Genomic DNA, 24,637 nt, shown 5'->3' with positions numbered 1-24,637 from the left:
ATGACCCAAACGACAATGCCACAAGTAGGTAGGACTCAAATCATTAGGCCGAGGCCTTTTAGCACTTACATTACAGACAGGTGAACCATCAAGATTTAAAACAAATAATCCATTCACAATGGGTGCAAAATCCATAAACATATTATTCTTAGAGATCACACAACCATTGTTTTCACTCGCAAATGAATAACCATCCTTCATCAAGCATGAAGGAGATAAAATGTTTCGACTTAAACTAGGAACAAAATAACAATTATTCAACTCCATAATAAATCCTGACGGGAGGTGGAGTTGCATCGTCCCGACGGTCAAAGCAGCAACTCTTGCATTATTGCCCACGCGGAAATCAACTTCTCCTCTTTCCACGCTTCTACTTCTTATCATTCCCTGCATCGAATTGCAAATATGAGCAACCGATCCGGTATCAAATACCCAAGAATTAATAATTGTATCAGCGAGAAATATGTTGTCTATAACATTAACAACAAGCGTACCTGAGGTAGAAGTACTCTTACTTCCGCCATTCTTCAACGAAGCTAGCTACTACTTGCAGTTTCTCTTCCAGTGACCAAGTTCATGACAGTAAAAGCACTCTTTGTCTGGAGCAGGTCCAGGTCTAGCTTTAACCTTGGGTGCTGGGTTTGGCTTGGACGTTCCAACCTTGCCCTTCTTCTTCCAAGAATTGCCCTTCTTCTTAAATCTAGGCTTGTTCTGTATAGCCATCACATGGCTGGTACTAGCGCTTTTCTTGATGTCTACCTCTGCTGTCTTGAGCATACCACACAGTTCATTCAAACCCTTCTCCGTCCCATGCATATGGTAGTTCGAGATGAAGTTCCCATAGCTAGGCGGAAGAGATGAATGAATGAAGTCAGTGGCCAACTCTTTGCCCATTGGGAAGCCCAGCTTCTCCAATCGCTGAGTGTAACCAACCATTTTGATTACATGTGGTCCTACTGCTGCGCCTTCTGCTAACTTGCACTCCAGAAAGGCTTTGGGCACATTGAACCTTTCGGTCCTAGCCTGTGTCTGGAACATATCCTTGAGCGCCACGATCATATCGTGTGCCTCATGATTTGTTTTGAACTGAATCTGCAGCTCGAGTTCCATGCAAGCAAGCATAAGGCAGCTTACCTCAAGATTAGCATCAAATGCCTTCTTGTAAGCAGCCTTAACGGCAGCAGATGCATCATCAGCAGGTACTGGTGGTAGTGGGGTGTCTAGAACATCTTCCTTTTTATCGGCCCTGAGAACAATTCTCAGGTTACAGATCCAATCCGAGTAGTTTGTTCCATTCAACTTGTCCTTCTCAAGGACCGAACGCAAAGCAAACGATGTGGTGGTGTTGCTAGGTGCCATTTAATCTACAACAAAAGTAATGCAAAATACACTAAGACAAACGTATCCATGATAGAGCAAATCACATTAAACTATTTTAACAGAATCTACTCCCACTAAAATCAATATCCCTCTATTGAAACTTAGTGATTCAGGATCCACAACTAACAAGTCCACTAGTGAGCTTTAGCATCACCGCTAGCAAACAAGGTACATCGGTAAGCAACTTTTGCTAATCATATCACATATGACTCCTGTTGTTGGGTGACATCTCCATGTCTCGGCGCCCAACCGTTATGCCCCAAGGTCCTTAACCGTTAAGATGACCTCATTAAGCAAACCATCCCTTATGCGTGTAAGTGTCCGACACAAACCCGTCTAGTCAAGGAAAACTAGTGGTACCCTAATTTCATAGACCCACCACTAATTGTACAAGACATGGGACGGTGCAAGTTTTAGTTGGGAGGGCATACTAACTTAAACTTTGCGAGGGATCGTTCTACTTCTAACATCACAGCATGCAGAAAGTAAAACATAAACAGAATAGCATTCACACAGTTGTGACACAGTATGGCCCGTTTTCATATGGTGATCTCCATCTCCATAGAACCAGATCACCACCATGTTCCATGTGCGCCATCCTCCTGGTGATGAGTCCTCCAAGAACTAGAGCATGCTATTACACCTAATAGCTAGTAAAGAATCTAGTAATGAAGATTACATAGTTGCTTGGATCATCACAGATTGGTACGCAGACCATTAAATACAATAAAGTGACAACGCATATGGCTCCTGCCGTGTTGCCGTACGCGCGACACGCAGGTCACGAATGAGTTACACACATGCATCACATACACAAGGGGGCCATACTGATCACAAGATACATACATACATCCTGCAAAACAGAGTTAGGCGCCCTAACGTTCCAAACTTTGGAGGCCCAAAACTCCATCTTCCAAGCCGAATATGGGAAATCTAATTTCGCCGAAAACGGCAAAGCTATTAAATTTCGTGTGTAACTTTTTCTGTAGATCAATTTTCATATAAAATTCGCCCCAGTCCGAGATCGTACCGAAAAGTTACGGCTGATTTACCGAAGCATACGCATACGGCAAAAATCCCGACCCCGGCAGTAGATCTCATCTACTATTGCACATCTAATGCGCCTGGCGTATGACCCTGGATCTCGATTCGACCAATCATATTGATCTTCTCTCACTGCAACTGGATTTACGTGTATCACTTAACTCCGATGGCGGAAACCGACCGGTAGGAGTATGTCGTTACACTACCATTGCAGCAAGGGCACGAAACCAGGACATAGATCAAACGGAAAACTCGCATATCTCCATATGCACACATCCCGAATCCAAAACTAAGCAGCTACAGCTCTGATACCACTGTTGGGATACGAGGTAGGCTACACTAGCGCAAATCAAAATTTCTACCGCGTATAACCAGGAAGAACTGCCGTATAAGAATCACGGGATTACCACTCGACGCACTACTGGTGCGGAAGATGTAGATATGCGTCGATGCAGTGAAGACGATCACGTAGTCGTACGTAGTCGATCAACGTAGTCGTACGTAGTCGATCACGTCCAGCAGCTCCTCAGCAGCTCGTCCACGTGCAGCAAGATCGCCTCCGGTACCGCGGCTCGTCGTGGCTCGTCGGCGGCTCGTCCAAGTGCTGCAGGCGCAACACCTCCAAGGTATCCACACGTGCAGGGAGGAAGCGTCGCAAGCCGGACTGCTAGATCAGCGAGTTGCAACAGGCGAGGGTGTGGGAGGCGCGGCAGGTGTGTTTCGCCAAAAGGTGTAAACCCTAGGGCGCCCCCACCCCTCTATTTATAGAGGTTCCTGACGGGCCTCTGGATCCGAGACCCATTAGTACTTCTAAACCTAATCCAACTCGGATCAGATCCGAATTGGGCTTCCAGCCCCTTAAGTGTGTGACCCTATGGGTTCGGATACGTATAGACATGGCCCGAGTACTCCTACTCGGCCCAATAGTCGGTAGCGGCCTCTAGCAAGACGTGCCAACTCCTATACGCACACGAAGATCATATCAGACGAACCATCACAACATAATATACATGCTATTCCCTTTGCCTCATGATATTTGGTCTAGCTTCAAGCCGACCGCTCTTTCTCGATCCTGTGATTCGGAATCCCTTTGTAGGTTAACTCTTAACCGTACGTAGCATGGCCATGCATTTTCGGATCCGATCACTCGAGGGGCCCAGAGATATCACTCTCAATCAGAGAGGGGCAAATCCCATCTTGATTGACCATGTGTCATAGCATGCTTCTTGACAAACCCGAAAGCTACCTTTATAACTACCCTGTTACGGCGTAGCGTTTGATAGCCCCTAAGTAGGTCGATCCACATCTAGAATACATGCGACAATCTCAGGTCTAAGGACAAAGCGTATATGTTGTTTAAAGAGAGAACTACTTCTCGTGTTGGGTCAGTCCTAGCACATGTCTCCACATGTGTCCACATTATTAGTTCAACATCTCCATATCCATGACTTGTGAAACATAGTCATCAACTAATACATGTGCTAGTCTAATATTCATGTGTGTCCTCACATGAACTCCGACTAGGGACAACTTTAGAATAACCATACAAGTAAAGATTTTCACCTTAAATTCACATAATTGCAAATCAATTCAAGTTGCCTTTAATGGATATTCAATGAACACAATATACAAATCATGGATACAAATGGAATATGATCATCTCTATGATTGCCTCTAGGGCATACCTCCAACATTTTGTTCACGAAAATGTTTCAAAAAAAAAATTGAGCGCCGGATGGATTCTTCTTTGAGCCATGAACAAGGCACTCGGCTACTGCTTTGGCAGACAGGATGGCCGCAGTCCCATCTTTATCATTTACCTCCCACCCCAAGCGACTATAAAGAACCATGTTTCGCTTTATGTAGTAAAGCATATATAAGACAAAAGGAGAGGAAAAGCAACGTGGAGCTCAGAAATATGGCAATGGCCACACCGGAAGCTCGTTACCATTTGTAACGAGCTGCTAGCATCTGACAATTATCTACTCCCATCCATCGTTCCACTGCAATACTAGCATATAGGATATGTAGCTGCCAAGGGACTGGAGGAGGTACGACGTTGTAACGTTCTTCTTCCTCGTTTCATTGTTACCTGTGATTGTTTTTCCTTTGTTTTTCCATTATCATGTAATCTCCTATAGACCTAAAGTTGGGGAAAAATGTTGATTATCACGTAATCTCTTATAGTCCTACATATCACATTACCTGTGATATGTAGCTGCTCAGCTCAGCTCAGCGCGACTGGAGTATTAGGTGCTCCTTCCTCACCCAGCAACAGATCGGTCCAAGCCCAACAATCAAATCAAATCAAATCAAATCAAACCACAAGAATAAGGGACAACCAGGGGCAGCGGAGTAGCAGACCTAGGGCATCAAACCATGGACTGGCGCACCCAGCTCCATCCCGAGGCGCGCAGCAGGATCGTCAATAAGATGTAAGTCAACTCTCTCTCCTCTTTGGCGATTCGGCGATTCGCTTCTTTTTTCCCGAGTGTCGAGCAACTCGATTCATTGAATTCAATAATTTCCCCTTTCTGCACCCCCTGCGTACAAGGATATAAGGATAGGATAGGGTTTGTTGATCCGTCCATGCCCATGGACCGATTCGCCAATCTCTCTATGTAATTTTGGCTGTCGACACACCAGAGGATCGTGCTCCTAGATTACTTCACCTCCGGATCAGACTCTCGTTGCACATCTCAGTATATCTCCCAATATAACACATTTTTCCATTATTTTTAGAATGGAGCATCTGCCTGTATCGTCTCCAGAAGGGATGAGTGAGCTTCAAAAAGTTGCTGTGCGATTTGAAGAGGACACCTATACTGAAGCCACCAACCTGGTACCGTTAACCTAAGTAACTCTGCTACCTCCCGTATGTGGAACCAGCAGGAATTTTCGTCACGGGGTGGTTCAATGATAGAAAAGAGTAATCTTTAAACAATTTTTCGGGCCGTGTAGCGGTGTCTTATCATGATAACACAAATGATAAATCAAGGCATGGATACTGTCTGGTCCAATCATATTAGGACATATATGCTAGCAAAATATTATTGGTCCACGCGCCTTTCGCTTTTAACTTCGTACCGGTGCAAAACCACAACTTTAACCCTTTTTCTTTTGTAGTCTGATTATTTGCGGAAGATCTCACTGAAATTGGTGTCTATGGAGGGTCAGATGACAAACACACAACAGAACCCTTTCAACATCCCCTCTCGGCGTGACCCCATAGAGAGACCCCTGATATGGGAGGTAACTATCTGTAACACCAAAAATTCTAGAGATGCGTTTCTTCTACTGATTGGCTACATACACTTGCAATATATCTAAACGTCTTCAACTTTGTAATAATATTCCAATACACCTTTTCGTTTCTTTTCTTCGTACTGCTCTCTTACTTAGGCCCTGTTTGTTTGGATACACCCTCCTAAAGATTAGGAGTCCACTTTTAGGACACTTTTAGGACTTGTGCATCCAAACATGGGTCCTAAAAGTGCACTCCTAAACTTTAGGAGGGCTATTTTCATTAGAAGGACCAAGGGGTACTAATGGATCCTATTTCTCCTAAAAGTGGTCCCAAGTCCCCCTTTACCCCTATTGCCCTCGCATGCATTAATGACGTGAACAATGCAGGGGCAGTTTAGAGGAGTAATTGGGGGTTAAAATTATATTTTCCCTCTAAGGTCCTAAAGATTAGTAGTCCATCCAAACAGCCCTGTACTAAACTTTAGGACTAGCAATTTGAGGATCCTAAACTTTAGTACACTACTAAACTTTAAGAGTTTGTATCCAAACAGGGCTTTAATAGACTAAAAAAGTGCCTAGATGGAACCGACTCTCCAAATTTTCCGCTCTATACTCTCCCTGGCGCGGACACCACAGGCGATCGTGATCCCGCTCCGCCGTGGACTCCAAGTCGACGGCGTCCACGCTCACCACGTCGGTAACGCTCCGTTGCTGGCGTCCACCGCAAATACTTCCAGTTAGCTTGTTCCGCGCCGGTGTCCACATAAACCCTTGTTTCTGCTTGGGTTAGGAGCGCCTCTTAGCAACCCTAGCATGGGATTCTTTGTGCCCCGACGATAGTCTCGGCGGTCACACTCTTGTTTCCTCAGGTGCCTACCTCGTTGTGGCCATGGCCTCATCTGGGGTAATGCATCGCATTTGGGATCGCCGAATTTGACGGAGGAAGAGGCGCGTGTCGCGTCCGTCCTGGAGAAACTGAATCTCACCACTGATGAGGGGGAGTTCACCACTTTCAGCGATGATGAGGAAGAGCAGGATGGGGGTACAAGGGAGTGGGCACTGATCGGCAAGGTGCTATCACCGGCGACTCTCCACATTACCACTATCATGAGTGCGATGAGGCCGGCTTGGGGCAATCCCTATGGTCTGAAGCTATGATCAGTGGGGGAAAGGGCGGAGAACCTGTTCATCGCCGAGTTTGGGTGTCGTGACGACAAGACCCGTGCCCTTGTTGGATCACCATGGATGGTGGGGAAGCATGCTGTTATCCTCCGGGAGTACCATGCAACCCTAAACCCATCTGACGTTTGTTTCACACGCATGGAGATGGGGGTTCATATCTTGAACCTGCCCTTTGGGTGGATGGAGGTGGAGTGAGGGACTATGGCTGCAGGCTTGATCGAAGAAGTGGTAAAAGTGGATGAGGGGCCTAACGGAAAGGTCAGCGGCCCATACCTGCGAGCTTGTGTGTCAGTGGAGGTGAAGAAGCCCCTGCGACGGGGTGTCATGCTAAAAACTGATCGGGCATTGCCCCTGACTGTTATGACATTCAATTTGAGAAGCTGCCTTTCTACTGCCACTCTTGCAGCATTATGGGCCATATGGATCTAGAGTGCCTGACCCTGGCTCCTAGGAGGCAAGCTTCCCTACGACGTTAAACTGCGAGCACCATATGAGAGGAAGAAGCCGCAGAGCTTTGGTGCGGCAGCAGCTGAGTCCTTTGGGAGCTCAATGGGGAGTGGGCGATCATCGTCGTCGCATTAGAACACCAGTAAAAATAAAGATCAAGAGAATGGGGAAGAGGTGAACTCACCAATTAATCCCAGAAGGGAAAGGAGCTCCAGAAGAACGCCCCAACCAGGAAGCTCTTCCAGGAGAAAGAGAAGCCGGAACACACAAGCCCTAGGAAGAGGAAATTGAATGGCAAGGGTGCTACACTAGACCTAAACCTACTGCGATTGAGGCTAATGTTGTTCCCTCCGGGCTGGTGAGTGACAGGATTGCTCAGCTTGGCAGTGCCTCGGGCCGAGCTGAGGATGCAAGTGAGGTGCAGAAGAAACAGAAGGTATCAATCAACCCAAGTGCAAGATCGGCGGTGGCTGCAGGAAGCAATCCTGCCGGGCACAATGAATCTCATGTGCTTGAACTGCCGGGGCTATGGGAGGTCCGAGGCAGTTCGTGAATTCCCCAATTTTGCGGAGCTGAATTGTCCCAAGGTGCTCTTCTTGTCAGAGATGAAAATGGGCGCCAGAAAAGCTAAGACAGAATTACGCTGATGTCTGGGCTTTGCAAACGCTTTTGATGTAAATTGTGTTGGTCTCAGCGGTGGACTCGCACTGATGTGGACCAATGATGTTGCTATGGAACTGAAGACCTACTCCACATAGCACATAGATGTGTGGGTGACGGAGGAAGGGGGGACTGGACGTCAATGGTGGTTCACAGGTTTCTATGGGGATCCGTCAAGAACATGTAGTAAGGAATCGTGGTGAATGTTGAGATTCCTTCGGAATGAATCTAACCTCCCATGGCTTTGTGCGGGGGATTTCAACGAGGTTTTGCATGATCATGAACAAATGGGAGGAAATGATCATGAGGAATGGAAGATGGAAGGTTTTCGGGAGCCGGTGGGCTACTTTGGCTTCACTGATCTTGGCTTCTTAGATCTGTCATACACGTGGGATAACAAGAGAGAGGGCAACAACAATGTCAAGGTCCGGCTGGACCGAGCTCTGGCGGACAACGGCATGCTTGATCTCTTTGGAGACTCTTTCGTTCTACATGTCCCAACAACGGTGTCTGATCATTGTGCGCTTCTTATCTAGCTCAATCGATCAGGTGAGATCGGGGAACGTGGCCGGGGCAAGCCGTTCCAATATGGGAACATGTGGCAAAGGCATGAGAGCTATGAGGAGACGGTCGTCACGGCGTGGACGCGGGGTTCAACTTCCTAGATAATATTCATTCATCTCTAGGGGAAATGCAGGACTCATTGAAATCATGGGAAAGAGAGCAGTTCGGTTCATCCATCTACGACAACAGCTTGAAGAAATCCGGATAAATAACTTGCATGCTGGCCTGACGAGAGAGGAACATGAAGTCGCTCGGCGGCTAGCGAAAATCCTTGCCCGTGAAGAAGTGATGGAGAAACAGCGCTCTCGAGTGGACTGGTTACGTGAGGGAGACCGTAACACGGGTTTCTTCCAAGCCAAGGCCAGGCAAAGATCGAGAGCAAATAATATTATGGTGTTGAAATGGCCGGACGGCTCGATATGCACGGTGCAAGAGGAGCTAGATGGCACTGGGCTTCTATCAGCAGCTTTTCATGGCGCACGAACATACAACACTAGAGGAGGTCGTGCAATTTGTACCCCGAAAGGTTACAGAGGCCATGAATGAACTGCTGGACGCTCGGCCTTGTTCAAGATGCGCCCAAACAAGGCACCGGGGCCAGACGGCTTTACAGCGGGGTTTTTTCAGTGTTACTTGAAACTGATTGGTCCTAATGTGAGCACGGCGGTGCTAGCATTCCTAAATGGTGGAGATATGCTGGGTATTGTAAATAACACTGTTCTAGTGTTAATCCCAAAGGTGAAGCACCCACAGGAACTAACCCAGTGCAGACCTATAGCCTTGTGTAATGTCCTCTATAAGATCTGCTCCGAGGTTATTGCCAATCGCTTGAGGTTGGTCCTGGATGACGTTATTTTAGAGGAACAATCTGCCTTTGTGCCCGGTCGTTTGATCACTGACAATGTTCTTGTTGCTTATGAGAGTATACATTATCTAAGAAGGAAGAAAGGAACACGGGGGCATGTGCAGTGAAGTTGGACATGGCCAAGGTGTATGAGTGAGTGGAATGGCCTTACCGGAGATGCATCATGCTCAAATTGGGTTTCAGTGAAAGCTGGGTATCCCTGATTATGAAGTGTGTGGAAACAGTGAAGCTCTCAGTGAGGGTAAATGGGCACTTCTCGGAAAGGTATATGGCTGGGTGATCCTATGTCCCCGTACCTTTTCCTCCTATGTGCCGAAGGTTTATCCAGCATGCTGAAATTTTCTGGTCCAAGTTATCTATCAAAAGGGATCAAGGTCAGCATTCATGCACCATGGGTGTCTCATCTCATGTTTGCAGATGATTGCCTCTTGTTTACACAGGCGAGTGCTAGAGGTGGGCAGAGGTTGATGAATATCCTGCAAGCTTACCGGTGGTTTTAAGGTTTTTCATTTATTTCAATGGGGTCTTTGGTTTGAAATTTGAAACGAATTCAAATTTGAAGGGGATTTGAGGTGTGGGCTAGGATTGAGTTTGGAAATGGAACTTTTTTGTAGGGTTTGGAGTTTAGAAAGGTTTGGGCATAACTAAAATTTGCTAGGGTTTTCATAGAGGGTTTGAATAGGACTTAATATTCGAGTTAGGTTTGGATATTAGGTTTAGACTTTAGAAAAGGGCAATATTTTGGAAAAGTTTGGTTTATCGGATGTATTATTCCTAGGCATGGGAGGAAAAGATGGTCGAAGAATTCCTAGAGCAATCAAGTACAACAAATATGCTTGTATTTTATGCATGATTTTTTTTGAAAAGGTTTTGAATGTTTGAGAAAAGAGAGTAGGTTTAGTGTAAAGAAAAATTTAAAAAGTCCGTATTTTTAAATGCTCTAAAAAGCGGGATGTTATAGAGCCCCTCGCAAGGGTTAAGCTCCCGGTTGGGGTAATTTCATAGATTAGCTGTTAGAGCTCCCCACTCACAAATGGGTCTCCTACTAGGCCTTATCCAGACTACTCCCCGTCATCTTCACTATGAGCATTCATCCAATCAAGGCTTGAGTGCTCTCCCAATCATAAAGCACCGTGGCCGCTCTACAAACTCAATTGGAGGGTCTCGCAAGACTACAACGCCGATGGGCCTTCACACATGGTGCGTGCAAGCACCTTGAGATATAAGAGGGTTATCTGCTCTCCTCACTCTAGGCTAAACACCTAGCAAGAAACAATAAAGGCTTAAACTAGCATTAATCAAGTACTTAATCTTGTGCTAAAAGCCATAATCTTCAATACGCTCACTTTGGTGGTGGAGACACTTCAAAGGCTCCCTCTAGCTTCAGCTCACTCCAACACACCTCAAATTGTCATATCGAGGGGTATATATAGCCACAACCCCAAAAACTAGCCATTACTCCAAAGGTCATATTTCTTTTTGTCACCAGAGATACATTGTCTTTACCAGATGTACTCACCAAATGTCATATTAGTAGAGTCCAAAAACTAGCCATTACAACCTTCTGTGAACACCGGACGTAGAAAATGCACCATGAGTGCACCGGAGAATATCATCGGAGCTCCTGTTAGTAGAAACGTCAAGAGGTCCAAATTTGAAGTTCCCTAGGTATATTATCCACTTCACACACTGGAGTTTCGGTGGCTTCATCGGAGCTTTATCACCAGATTTCTGGTACACCATTTTTAGCTTGTCGACCTTCTAACATATTTCACTAGATTTTGGACATAACTTTTTTACTTTGGACTCTGATTTTAATGATCTTTGATGTGTTGGAAATCTTATGAAAAGCTCTAGAAGTTGGAACTGAAACCTCCAGATCATCTTGACTTGATCAAGCTAAAATTCATGGGATAGATCTAGTTTATTTCTCTCTTTGTCTTGGCTTCTGGTTTTCGGTCATCTTTTTTGTCTTCAATGTGTTCCTTAAGTTGTTACTTATTAAAAGTGATCCATGGACTAAAAACTTGCACACAAACAAATAATGTTAGTCTCATTGACTATGTTGTCATTATCACCAAAATTACAAAGGCCCTAGTCCGGGATCTTTGGTTCTTCAACCCTCCTCCTTTTGGTGATTGATGACAACACAACCAAAGCAAGAGATAAAATCAAAATTTAAGTGCAACTACTTGCTTGGATACAAGGAAAGAGCAAGATAGGTATATGCTAATGGAAAAAAGCACAAAAAACAACAATTTTGTGAAGTGCATACCTTGCTCTTACCTTATCTTCTTATCATCCCCATTTTGTGGCCAAGATGGACTTAAGGCTCTCCCTTTGTACATTATCACTTTCTCCCTTTCTTAGACCAAATCTTGTCCAATGATGTATTTTTCCTCCCACTAGCACATTGCTTGCTTTGGTCTCTCAAATATAGGTGTGGAATCGGATCGGATTCGGATGGCACATTTTACCACATATTTATTCAAATTCGAATGCGAATACAAAAGGAATAGCTCAAATTCATATTTGTATTCAGATATCCACTTAGTCTGGGTGACAGGAATTAGCACGAAAGCAATTAATCATCATACAAACATATAAGTAAGGATCAACTATAACATTGTAGACAAAATATCACTTGCTAAAATATTTTTATAAAATAATAGTTCCACAAATAATTATCTAAATTTATAAATGAAACATATAAAAATATTTAATATTCATAATAAATAAAATAAACTATTTAAATGTAATTTTCATCAATAAATATGTTAGTTTCAAACTAAATGAAAATAAAGTATTATAGCATGGTTTAGGTATGTGTTTAATGTATTCGAATACAAATAATGTCATATCCATCCATATCCATGTTTATTTTTTATTTCAAATTCGGATAATGATAAACAAATTCGAATGTATCCACTTAGTTACAATATAAGAAACGGACATTGAATTCGGATAACAATATACAAGTTTCCACGGATTTGAATATTAGATGTTTCGGATATTAGCTTAATTACCACTTGCCATCTCTGCCCAAATTCTCCCCCTTTGAAATTAAACACCAAAAAGAAAGACAATAAATCCACAAGGGAGAGTTCCATAAATTATAACCCTTTGGATGTGGAAGGCAATTGGGATCACAATTTATGAAATTCACACAACATAGACTAAGCTCCTTCTAAATATGCTCAAACATGTGATGGAAGGCAACACATTTATATGCACAACTTGACAATTAAGTCAAGATGAGGAGTTCAATCTATATTATGCTTGGAGATAGCTAATAAATGCCAATGATATTTAAAGGGGGTCAATTGAAATTGAGATCATAGCATGAGACTAAACAAAAATAAGCTTGCAAAGAAGTTATTCTAAAAATCACAAACCATAAGGTATGCTCCCCCTAAATATGTGCATACAAGTATTTGAATTACTTTTGAGAGCCATGCATTTGTCATGAAAGACAATTGAGGAGAGTATCCTATAATTTGGACTTTAGCACAAAAGATATGAATTAAAGACAAGTGCCAAAACTAACCTATAACTAATAGACATGTAGGTTGTTCATGGGTTAGATACTAGTTTTAACGGACAGATTATGAAAATTGATTTCTAAAGGCGATCCAAAATGCTGGGGCTGATGGCAAACTGCATAGGCGGCCCTAGTTTTGGCATGCTTGTTCAGTAGATGCTGCCCCGGTGCCCCACATGTAGAAGTGATTACTGGTGGTCCGGGACTGGAGCTATTGAGGATGTGCTATAGTGCTCAAACCCCAATAAAATCATTTCTTCAAGGAGTGGGGGGTACTATTGGAGTTCTTGTAGATATGCTCTCCAGGTCAATTTAGATGTAATTGAAAAGGCACTAGTGATGTGGTGATGAAAAATCGTGGGCACATGACTTTACTGACCAGGTTCAAATGCTAATGTCTAATTATTTAAAGGTTCATGGGTCTAATATTGCTATGTGCATTCTTACGTAGTGTGGAGACTGAGACTATAATATTCCCTCTCAGCTCTAAGAATAGCTATATCCAAATTATTGGTACCATAAAAAAAACAGCAATATCAGTTGGGGACTGCTATTGAAGAAATTTATTTTAAAATGAAATCAAGATATTTGGATGGGTACTTCCAATGAGCAGTATCACTACTGCACAAGAGGCCTTTACAACGGGCCCCAAAACTATTACTAACGGTTTCAGTCCAGCACTACATAATCATCACTACCGAGTAGGGGAGCCGACAAGGAAGGGTGTTTCGCTGCCGGTTGGGCGCACCGGCCGGCAGTGAAAGGATGCACCATCATTACCGGCTAGTATCCATACACAGCAGTGAAAGGGGTTTTCCGAAACTCACTTGTTTATTTTTATAGGCCAAAAAAAAGCAAAAAATGATTTGGATTTTCACAAGGTCACATGATGTCGGTGTTTCCAGGCAAAGATATCGTGGTTAGCCCGAAGAAAACTGATGAGCGCGGTTTCCTATATAGGGTCTAGCTCTGTTCCAATCAGAGTTGTCTTAGAAGAGTCGTCGGTCTGGAGATTAACTAGTTTGAAGTCTTTCTTATTTGTTGGCTTTACCTTTGCTGACCCTGACTTGTTTTCTGGTATTTCGAGTTCTGTTGGGTGGAGTTTCTTTGAAGCTGAGAAAACTTGTTGCATAGGGCTGGGTGCTTGAGAGGTTGCGGCAATCTCCACGGCTTCGGTGTCGCACTCGTAGGATCGTCGTAAATCTCCTCGTAGTGTTAGTTCTCCCTTGGGCCCTGGCATTTTGAGTACCAGATAAACGTAGTGTGGTATAGCCATAAACTTAGTCAGAGCTGGTCTCCCGAGTATGGCATGGTAAGATGTCTCGAAGTCGGTGACTTCAAATCTGATGTACTCGGTTCAGTAATGTTCCTTAGTTCCGAAAGTGACTGGCAGGACGACTTGTCCTAGTGGTATGGGTGCGTTTCCTGGTACGATTCCGTAGAAGGGTGAATCTGTTGGAGTGAGCATTTCCGTGATGTCAAGACACATTTTTCTTAGTGTTTTAGTGAAAATGACGTTGAGTCCGCTTCCGCCATCGATGAGTACTTTTGTCAGTTTTGATCCTACAACAACGGGATCGAGTACTAGAGGAAATCGGCCTGGTTCTGAGAATTATGTCCAGTGGTCCCTTCTGCTGAAGGTTATGGGTACCTCTGACCATTTTAGCGGTGTTGGATCTGTTGGTTCGATGGCCATGATTTCCCTAAGTACCAGTTTGCTGGACCGCTTGGATGCGATGCCTGAGATTCCGCCAAAAATGACGTTGACTGTTTTGGAGACGATCTGGAAGTCGCCTTCTCCTTCTTTGTCGTTGTGGACCTTGTTTTTGCCTTTATCTTTTTTCTTGTTGTACTCCTCGGGAGGTGGTGGTGCGGGCAAACCTTGCATTACTCGGCGCATGCTGTAGCAGTCTATTGCTGAGTGTTTGCTGGTCGGGTGCCATGGGCACTGTTTTTTGAGTAGTTCGGTGAAACTTGGCCCATCATCATTTTTGCGGGATTCCTTCTTCCCTAAGTTAGTCATGGAAGCAATGGTGTTGTCAGGTTTTCGTTTGCGATGTTGATTACTCGAAAAGTTGTTTTGAGTATTGCTGTGTCGGTTTCTATCCTGGTCATTGTCATTATTGTCTCGTCCGCGGTTGCGATGAGAGCCGAACCGTTCTTGCTCTTTGTCTTCTTCATCTACCCATTGTTGCACCATGACTTTGAGATCCTTGACATTAGTTGGTCGTTGTCTGCCGAAGTCTTGGTATGTTCATCGATCATAGAGGTCATTTTGGAAGCACTCGATGACGTCTGTTTCTGAAATATCGACTGTAGTAGCCTTCTTTTCGAAGAATCGTCGCAAGTAGTCGCGTAGTATTTCGCCTTCTTTCTATTTTACTTGACTTAGGTCGATCTTGTTACCCGGTCTAGTCATGGAGCCGTCATAGTTGTTGGTGAAAGCTTTTGTCAAGTCTTCCCAAGAGTCGATTGATCTAGGCTTGAGTGACTCAAGCCATGTCAGAGGCGCGGGTTCCATGCATATGGGAAAATGGATAACTTTGGTGTTGTTATTGCCTCCGGCTGCCTGGACTGCCAACGAGTAACATCGGAGCCATTGAATTGGGTCTTGCTTGCCGTCATACTTAGTGATTCCTGTTGGTTTGAACTTTTCGAGTAATCTTGTCCTCATTACCTGAGTTGTGAAGGCAGGAAAGTGGTTGTAATTGTCGACTTCTCGCTCACGTCGACTGTTGATTATTTCTCGTAGATCACTAAAATTCGATACTTCATAATTTTTCGGGATATGGCGAGGACTTTTTGCGGAGTTAGTGCAACTAACCTCTCCAACATCTTTTTGTCGCACTGGAGCGTTGTGTTTGCTCGGTCCTTGGTTATGTTGCCTTGGTTGGTTGACTACTTCGCTGTTATTTCTTTGTGCTTCGTGGAAGTCAGTGTTAACTGCAGCACCTCTATTGCCCTCTTGATGAGCTGTAATGCGAGGAACGGACGGGATTGGTGATTCCTTATCAAGTAGCTTGTAAGCTTGTTCTGCGAGTTGTGCAATTAGTCCATTGCCTCGCTGCGCAAGTTGAGCTGTCATTTCGTTGTCTCTGTCTCGAGGTATGAGAGTTGATATAAGGTTGATCGAGGCAATTGCTGCGAGTGGAGTGTTGTGCTCTTGAGCATGTACTGCGTCGAATGCTCTTTCAAGGTTTGTGATGGGAATTTTTGTAGCCAGCATTTGTCAGCGTTCAGCCCGAGTTACATTGCGCATCCTTCTTTGGTTTCTTTGATCGGAAGTTTCATCTTGTGGGGCGTTAGCTGATGACTCATCCTCTGAGACGTTGTCGAGTTGTGCTATCCGTCGAGGGGTTCTCTGTTGGCTAGTACCCGCATTGTTATTTTGAGTAATGACAAAGACTTCTCTGTCTGGGTAGTAGCTTCCAGAGCTTGATGTTGCGATTTCTATGGAGCTTTCCTCGCGGCTTGAAGTGAGTGGGACGCCTTCCTGGTACGGGAGGTTGTCTATATGAGCGACGAGGCGTGACTCGTAGTCGCGAGCGAGGAGGGATGGTCTCATTCCTGGCTAGTGAACGAATCTGCCTTGCGATGTTGAAGTTATTACCAGACCTTGGGCGGGTCCGGACAGCGGGATCTATGGGATGTAGTCCGAGTCGGAGTCGTCGTCTTTGTCTTTCCCGTGCTCGAGTTGAGTTCGAGTGAGGAGACTTTGGCAGACTTCGTCTGCATTGCGGAGTCCGTATAGGAACCATTTTGGAGTTAAAGTCGATTTGGGAAGTGACTGGGACCGACTAGTCCAAACTGGGGTCGAGTCCGCGGCGTAGTCGAACTCAGTGTTGTTGATTTTGAAATTTTGGTTCTTCCTGACCGAATCCTCTATTTTTGGCTGAGAAAGGCTTTTGTTGATAGATTTCTTCTCCTGGATGTTGATGATTTGGCGCTGAAACGATCCAGCGTTGTCAGCGATACAGAGCCAAGATCCGAACACGAAAGTTGCACCTGCCTTGAAGGTGAAAACAGGCTTGATAACGACAGGCGCCATCGAGCTCACGCAGAGAAACTCGACGAGCACCCCTACCTGGCGCGCCAGCTGTTGGTGTTTTAGACCGGCAACCCGCCTGGGGGATACCCTAGGTGATCTTTTGTGCGGTAAGGGCCGTCGAGAATCAAGGAGTCGATGGTGACGCAAGGAACACAATTTAGACAGGTTCGGACCGCTAGATCGCGTAATACCCTATGTCTTGTGAGTTGGTTGTATTGAACTTGGATGAGTTGTTATCTTTGAGGGGATCCCTACCCGCCCTTATATACTCGGGAGGGCAGGGTTACAAGTTTGAATCCTAGTCGGGTACGATTACAGAGCTCTACTCGGTGTAGATCGAGTAGTTTCCATATGCACACCTAACTAGTCCGAGTGGGATACGCCTATTGCCGCGTAGCCCCCTTGTCTTGATCGTGTCCGAGTACGCCACTTAGTGGGCCGCACAGGGCCTACTCGTGGGCTTGGGGTGCATGCCCGACACATGATTTTTTCCAACAAAGTATGCGCGTGTGAGGTATCTTGTATTCAAACCTGGGACCTCTTACTCCATGTATAGCCCCCCTATCATCTCATCTGCACCATGTATATGACTTGCTAAAGGATGTTATTCTTCCAACATCACTTTAATATACCTTATATTACCTATTTGAATGACTTTAAATAAAAATGCTTATCAATACAAAGTTATCCTCGAGATCTACAACTTTCATATAGAGCATTTCTCATGCCATCAACCGGCAGTGACAGGTGTCTTCAGTACCGGTTGTTGCTGGTTCCGACATTGAACTTGGCCCTGAGGTATTGAGCTGGTAGTGACAGTGTATCACTACCGGCTTATGTGCAACTGGCAGTGATGAGCAGTCAAGAAAGGATGTGTCTGTAGTAGTAAGTGTATAAGAGATAATAATAACACCTTTTTTTGGAGGATACAAGTGAGACAAAATCGGATCATCTATACCTCGATAGATGGCGTAGTATTGGTAAATCTGTGGTCGTTATCTCGGCCTTTCATATATAGCTGAACACCCTCCGTCATCTTTGAGAACGAAGCAGATTTCATAATATTATCCTTGCTGATTGATCGAGTGGGAAAAAACCAGACACACACAGCAGAGGATAGTTGCAAATAAATTCAGCTTTCCTCAACATGAAATGGACATGTTTGATGATGAGGGTTGCAATCGTGCCTATTAGTTCCAGGCAAACCCTGTGAATCGATGCAGCTCCCTCCCCAAATACCCCGCGAATCAATGGAACCCCTTGTCTTTCAATTTTGCACCATGGAAGAGATGTTTGGGGGTGCTAAATTCGTTAGATGTTAAATAAAAGGAGGTCCTTAATATCAGCAACTATTTTTTGAGGTAAAATTTGCTGTTGGACACTTTGGCTTCATGGTTTTAGGAAGTGGACACCGAAAAAAGTCGATTTTGCTACTGGACACTGTCGAAAAATTGTTATTTGCTGGAGGACACCGCAACTATTAAAATATTAATATGAGGGTGAGTAGAGGAGGAAATGAGATGAAATGACCATATTGCCTTAGGGTCGACATGTCCGGCCTGTTCGCTTCAGCTTATTCAGCCAGCTTATCAGCCATCAAACAGTGTTTTCCTCTCACAACAAATCAGCCGTTTCAGCTTTTCAGCCGGCTTATAAGCTGAAGCGAACAGGCCCGATATCTATCCTGTAGTTGTCGTTCAATCCAATTGGAGCATTGGAGCGCACCACTGCACCGGGTCTGCTGCCTCGTGTTACACGCATGGCTGCCTTGCTCCACACCGTCCGCCGGCCCTGTGCGCAGCCACGCTGGACCTTGTGCTGGCCCCGCCCGCAGCCGCTTAGGTGGCGCGCCGCCTGCAGCTCCGTCGGCCTCAGCCGTCGCCTGCAGTGCTGCTGACCCCGGCTGTCGCCGCCCGTGCCGCCTGTAAATCTGGCCGTGGCAGAACAGCAACAGGGTTGTGATGGCTGCTTCATTTCTGGTTGCCGTGTCCTGCTACCTCCTCTGGATTGTGCAATGACAGCGACGACGCGTCGCAGGTGAGGGCACAGCACGGCGGTGGTCGAGGAGGAGATGGTGGTGGCCTGGTGGCCATCACGTGAAAGGGAGGTGCTGATGGTTAGCGGAGAGGAGGGAGCATCCTGCTGCTAGTGAGGAAAGAGGAGATGCCGGCGGGGATGAGTTGGGGCCGCCGGTGAGCAAAGGGAACGATAGTTGCAGCATGAAAGCAAATGGATAGGATAGGGCTGGCTTGTGGGCCTCGTAAACTGGAGGGGTATTAGGGTCATTTGAGTTATTTCTCCGTCCCAATCATGAAAAAGTATATTATAATTGATAGGGTGTCTTCCAGCAAATAACCACTTTTCAACATCGTCTACTAGCAAAATCAACTTTTTTCAGTGTCCACTGGTAAAACCATGAAATCAGAGTGTCCAACAGCAAATTCTGCGTACGTGGATATGGATGAGCTATTTTTCTCTCCTCTTCTCATGGCTCTTCCGTCACTAACAACTGCGCCTTCTCGTGGTCTGAACTAATATCACGAGAGGTAGAATGGCCACTAGATTCTTTTCATGTCTAAAACATTAGGGGGTGCTAATAACTAAAGGATGGCCAACTGAAAAAAAAAGAACAAAATGTTTTGGTCAGCAACTCACGCTAGCTAGCACACCATTCGTCCTGTTTCCCATCGACTTTGAAGCTCACCCCGCACCGCCCACTATCCTTGTTGGCTGCCTCGATGCCCCTCCTTCACGAACCAACTTTTCGCGGTTTAGATCAACTTTATTTCTCTTCAAGGTTTGTATGATCTAAGAAACTTACACGAAGCAAAAAAATTACTAAGAGTAACCCTTATGGAGCAACTCCAAATTACTACACGAAATTAATGGTATCCTTGTACTCCCACGGATTTATTTTGTGTACAAGATTCAAATTTCATAATAGTTGACTAATAATTAAACTAAAATTTTATGTCTTATGATAAGTACTTTATACTAAGGTAGTCCTACAGTCACGAGTAAATTTATTTAATATAATATTACTAGTTGTCAAAGTGCACCTTGGAGGCTACACTCGGCCAAAGCACATCTTACATTTTGAGATGGAGGAAGCACGCTGCAAGTCACATGTTGACTAAGTTTTTCAGAATTAGTACTAAATTTTTATACTGTCAATGAATGCAGAATTTTCCGGCGGGCACTGTCAATCAAGCTGTGCGAGTCATAATTCCTTATTTGGAGGATACAAGGGAGCCACATCAGGTCATCTACTTTGACGGTTGGAGAGGACTCGGTGCATCTGCGGTTCTTAAATCTGTTGCTGAACACCCTCCACCGCATTTGAGAAACAGATATGATCAAATCATCCATATTGATTGCTCTAGGTGGAAAAGCCGGAGAGCACTCCAGAGGACAATTGCAGACAAATTAAGCCTTGGTCAAGATGTCATGGATATTTTTGATAGACAAGATGAGGAGGAGGATTTCAGTGGGGTAGATGAAGGCTCTAGGATTGAGATAGGAGATGCCGGGAGAAAGATCCATGAAGCCCTGCATGGAAATAGTTTCCTGGTGGTTTTTCATAATGGGAGCAATAACATGGTTAACTTGAATGATTTTGGCATTCCTCAACAGACAGATCGATGGTCAAACATTATTGGGAAGGTATTGTGGACTTTCCGTGGAAGGCTTCGCGGTATCCCAGGAATGAAGCAGACAACAGATCGGGAACATATAAGTCCAAGTTCAGAATCAACCAAGCCTGGTTATCAATCACCAACAGAGCAAGAATTTTCAAACAAGAAATCCCCACAGACAGAGAGTGTAGACAAATCACATATTTATCTCTATTCATATTTTGATTATGGTACAAGTATATTCTGGGAAGAACTAGTACATGAAGAAGCTACAGAAATAGCTCAATACACAAAAAGATTTGATATCACCCCAAAAGTTGCTGCATTGTGCTGTAGGTATTTGCTGTTACTAAATGCCAAGGGTATCGAGAACCTAGACTACAACTGGCCTGTTCATGCCTCTAACTATTGGGTTTGCGATGGGATTATGCAAGAATATCATCAAGACAAAGCATGGGAGGTGGCCACTGCTTTGCATGAAGAAATGATACTAGAGGACTTCTCATCTTATAGATTTCCCAAATTTGGTGATACAACACGTTGGATTGTAGCCACGAACTCTAATAGTGAAGAAATCAAGCCAGACACAACATCATTTTTTTGGGCAAATAGAAGAGGATCGGTAGCATCATTACCTGATAACATGTTCCAAAGATCTGAGCAACTTCATGTACTGAAACTTTGCCTTTGCACCTTCAACTTTTCTTCACCTCCTTTCCTTTATTGCCCAAATATAAGATTCCTTGGATTGGAAAAGTGTAAGGATCAACCAAATAAACTAGAGGAAAACAAAGAAGAGGAGGACGAGCAGGATAGACGAAGAATTAAATTTTTCCAGAGTCTGCTGGTGCTGGACATATGCTATACAGACTGGGAATTGAATTCATCCCCAAACATAATAGAGAGAATGGTTACAAACATTAGGGAGATAAGTATAAAGAGAGGAAGAATTTGGAATAATCAAGGATGGACATGGAGACACCTACAAAACATTCACAAGCTTCGAGTGATTGAGCCTACATGCCCTTGGGAGACAGACAACATAGATGAATTCAGGGATATGCTGAAGCTGGAGCTCCTTGACCTGTCAGGGAATAGCACAATACAAGTTTTGCCATGCTTGTCAGGTGCTACCAGTCTGAGGACACTAGTTCTAGATGGTTGTATTGGGGTAGAGCACATTGGCCCCGAATCACTTCCTCCATCACTTGAAACATTTAGCTTCGATGCAAAGGCTGCAGAGGACCATAACAAGGAAGCTAAAATCTCCTGCATCTCCATGACAGGTTGTACTAGACTGGTGAACTTCAGATTGTGTGGATCTCTCCCGGAACTTGAGGAGTTGAGCCTCTCAAACACGTCAGTCAAAACACTTGATCTCAAAGATGAGGTGGTGCAGGTTCCATGTCTCCAACGGATCATTTTGTTGGGCTGTATGCGGCTTCGTGCTATACTTTGGCCGAATGATGGAATGCCCAAACTAAGGGTGCTGTGCATTGACACTCGAGGAGGCACAGAAGCAGCTGAATCGAAAGCACCGCATGATTCATTCGTAAATAAAGAACTAGAAGAATCTGGGCGTGCTAGTGCTAGTGCTAGTGCTAGTGTTTCTGTTACAGACCTGAGGTTCCTTCAGTCGTTGTTGGTAGCAAGTGGCGACGCATTTTTCTGGAAAAATGCTCCATTCAATATGAATCTATGCTTGTCATCTACTAGCAAGGAGAAGATGGCTCCATATAGCACTAGCAAATTAGTTGGATCACCACCACAGAAGTCACTGATCTCTAAGAGTTACCAGACCTACAGTGATGTCAACTTTGCCAAGGCAACCATCGATCATGACGGCAGCACTGCTCATCAACAGTTTCAGCCACTGGACCTCCATGTAGAGATTGGTGAGGGAATAAGCAATACTAATGTGATCACCGAACGAGGAATCAGTGCTGCAAGGTCTTTCATTAAAAGGGCCAAATCGTTGCTTGTGCATGACAACTTTTCCATCAACACTGTTATCCCTGAGAGCATAGTTACTGATGGCAATTGGTCTGGTCTGAAGTGGTGCTGCATCGAAAGATGCCCCAAATTGGACACTGTGTTCACAGCTAACTATGATTATGGTTCCTGCTTTTCTGAACTAGAGACCTTTTGGGCGGCTGATCTCTTGATGGCACACTGTATTTGGAACATTAATATTAGATCAGGCAGCGGTTGGTTCACAGGACCCTTCAGACAACTGCGGGCTATATATCTGCACTTATGCCCCAGGCTCACATTTGTCCTTCAATTGTCATGGTGGTACTACGGTACCGGTACCTTGTCCAACCTGGAGACCATCCACATCGTCTATTGTGGTGATGTCAGTCAGGTATTCATCACCAGCTATCAAGAAGGTGAATTGGAGTTCCCAAAGCTGAAGCACGTACACCTGCACGAGCTCCCCAAGCTGCATCAGATATGCGCCGCCAGGATGTTTGCACCCAAGCTCGAGACCATCTGGGTGAGGGGATGCTGGAGCCTCAAGCGCCTCCCGGCCACCGCCGACCGCCCAAACAGCCGCCCAGCTGTGGACTGCGAGAAGGACTGGTGGGCGAAGCTGCAGTGGGACGGGAAAAATGCTGGCCACCACCCTTCCCTCTTCCAGCCGCGTCATTCCAAGTACTATAAGAAAACTATGCTCAGAGGGACGGTTCTCTTGTGAGCCAACCTGACAACGCTCTAGGTAGCTGCTCAGGTACATGCATGAAAGCTTCCTCCACCTTGCTTCTTTATTTCTCTCTTCCCTTTAATTTCAAGCAGTACATAAACAATGCATGAAGTAACGTACTTCAACAGATGGATCTTATGGTGTACGTACGTTTATCTAACTGTGGCAACCTCTGCAGATACGCTGGATGGAGGGTGACGTCTCGCTGCTAATTATATTTCTGCTGCGCTGAATCAGAGTGCTTTGCGTTTGTTTGCCATGTCTTTGCTGGGTTTTCTGAAGAATAAATTGGTGTTTGATGCTACTGCATTATAGCATCCACCAAGTTGTTTTGGGTGTGCTCCAAACTATGTTAATTTGTGTGCGTCTCTCATGGGACTGACGCACCAGTGTTGTTTGGTTCTGTCTGTGTGTTTTGTGTGTGCGCGCGCTTGAAATAAGAGAGAGGAACCCACATGTGCCTTGGTGTTTCTACCATAGTCACAGAAACCTCATGGTGTGGGAGTGTTTGAGTTCCGAAGCCCTGGAGGCAGTTTGTATGCGTGATGGATTGATGCAGCATCATGCTAATGCTGCATATCTATTTGCAAACGATTTGATGTGATCTACTTCAAGTGTGAACTATTTGTTCCAATACTATGTTTCACTAGGAGTATTGTTTGGTCCATGTGCAAGTGATTCTGATCTAGCACACATATCCTGTCTAGATGGCCTATGTCGTTACGTGTTTTTTCCCTTAAATTTCTGTGAGGAGGTGCAATCAGGAGACTTCAATATACAGTGCCTTATAGGCTGTCCAAGGAAGTTTGTCGTCAAATCATTAGCAAATCTTCTAGCTTTGTTTTATAAGTACAACCTTTTGTTCTGCTGAAAACCGTCACTATCCCTATGGATCATCCGACTCCAAGCAAAATGTTAATGGCCACCTGCGCTGAACAAAATCTTGATGTCGTAACATCTCTATGAAGGGAGCACTAGCTAGCCTCACAGCAATTGTCTTGAGGTTTACGTTTTTACCTCCACATCAGATTGTCGTTTCAGTGCTACTCTGTGCTGCATGCTGCTGGAACAGCTACTTGTAATATAAAGTTGTGTGACGTAAAACGAGTTCTTGCAAGGTGTTATGCCTACTGTATATCTATTTCATTTGAAAACATTCTCTTGATTCTGTGACTGCCTAAATTCATGTGCCTTACCCCTTCCTATAAAGGAAATCTCTGTAGTTGCAAGTGAGCTACTGATCACAACCCTGTAACTAGCTCAGCAAGTGGAAGGATCTCTCACAAGCTACTGCTGATGGGCATCCACTTTCTTTCTGATT

General features: G+C 44.8%; 1 protein-coding gene across 3 annotated transcripts; it reads left to right on the top strand.

Moving 5' to 3' along the window:
• The first annotated feature begins 4,358 nt into the window (after nucleotides 1-4,358).
• LOC101772923 lies at nucleotides 4,359-23,950 on the top strand. Of its 3 annotated transcripts, none has more exons than XM_022828983.1 (6): nucleotides 4,359-4,475; nucleotides 4,643-4,859; nucleotides 5,167-5,266; nucleotides 5,551-5,676; nucleotides 20,161-23,343; nucleotides 23,495-23,950. In XM_022828983.1, exons 2-5 carry the CDS (start codon nucleotides 4,804-4,806, stop codon nucleotides 23,308-23,310), a joined length of 3,432 nt encoding a protein of 1,143 aa, XP_022684718.1. In that variant the 5' UTR covers nucleotides 4,359-4,475; nucleotides 4,643-4,803; the 3' UTR covers nucleotides 23,311-23,343; nucleotides 23,495-23,950. The 3 variants fall into 3 exon arrangements, with proteins under 3 accessions (XP_022684718.1, XP_004979341.1, XP_022684719.1); XM_004979284.3 differs by having other exon boundaries at nucleotides 4,612-4,859; XM_022828984.1 differs by lacking the exon at nucleotides 5,167-5,266 and having other exon boundaries at nucleotides 4,612-4,859.
• The last annotated feature ends 687 nt before the right edge of the window (nucleotides 23,951-24,637 follow it).

This window comes from Setaria italica, chromosome VIII, assembly GCF_000263155.2.
Source record: "Setaria italica strain Yugu1 chromosome VIII, Setaria_italica_v2.0, whole genome shotgun sequence".
NCBI classification, from domain to species: domain Eukaryota; kingdom Viridiplantae; phylum Streptophyta; class Magnoliopsida; order Poales; family Poaceae; genus Setaria; species Setaria italica.
Note: the sequence above shows the minus strand (reverse complement) of the source record. Positions and strands in the feature narration are given on the sequence as shown.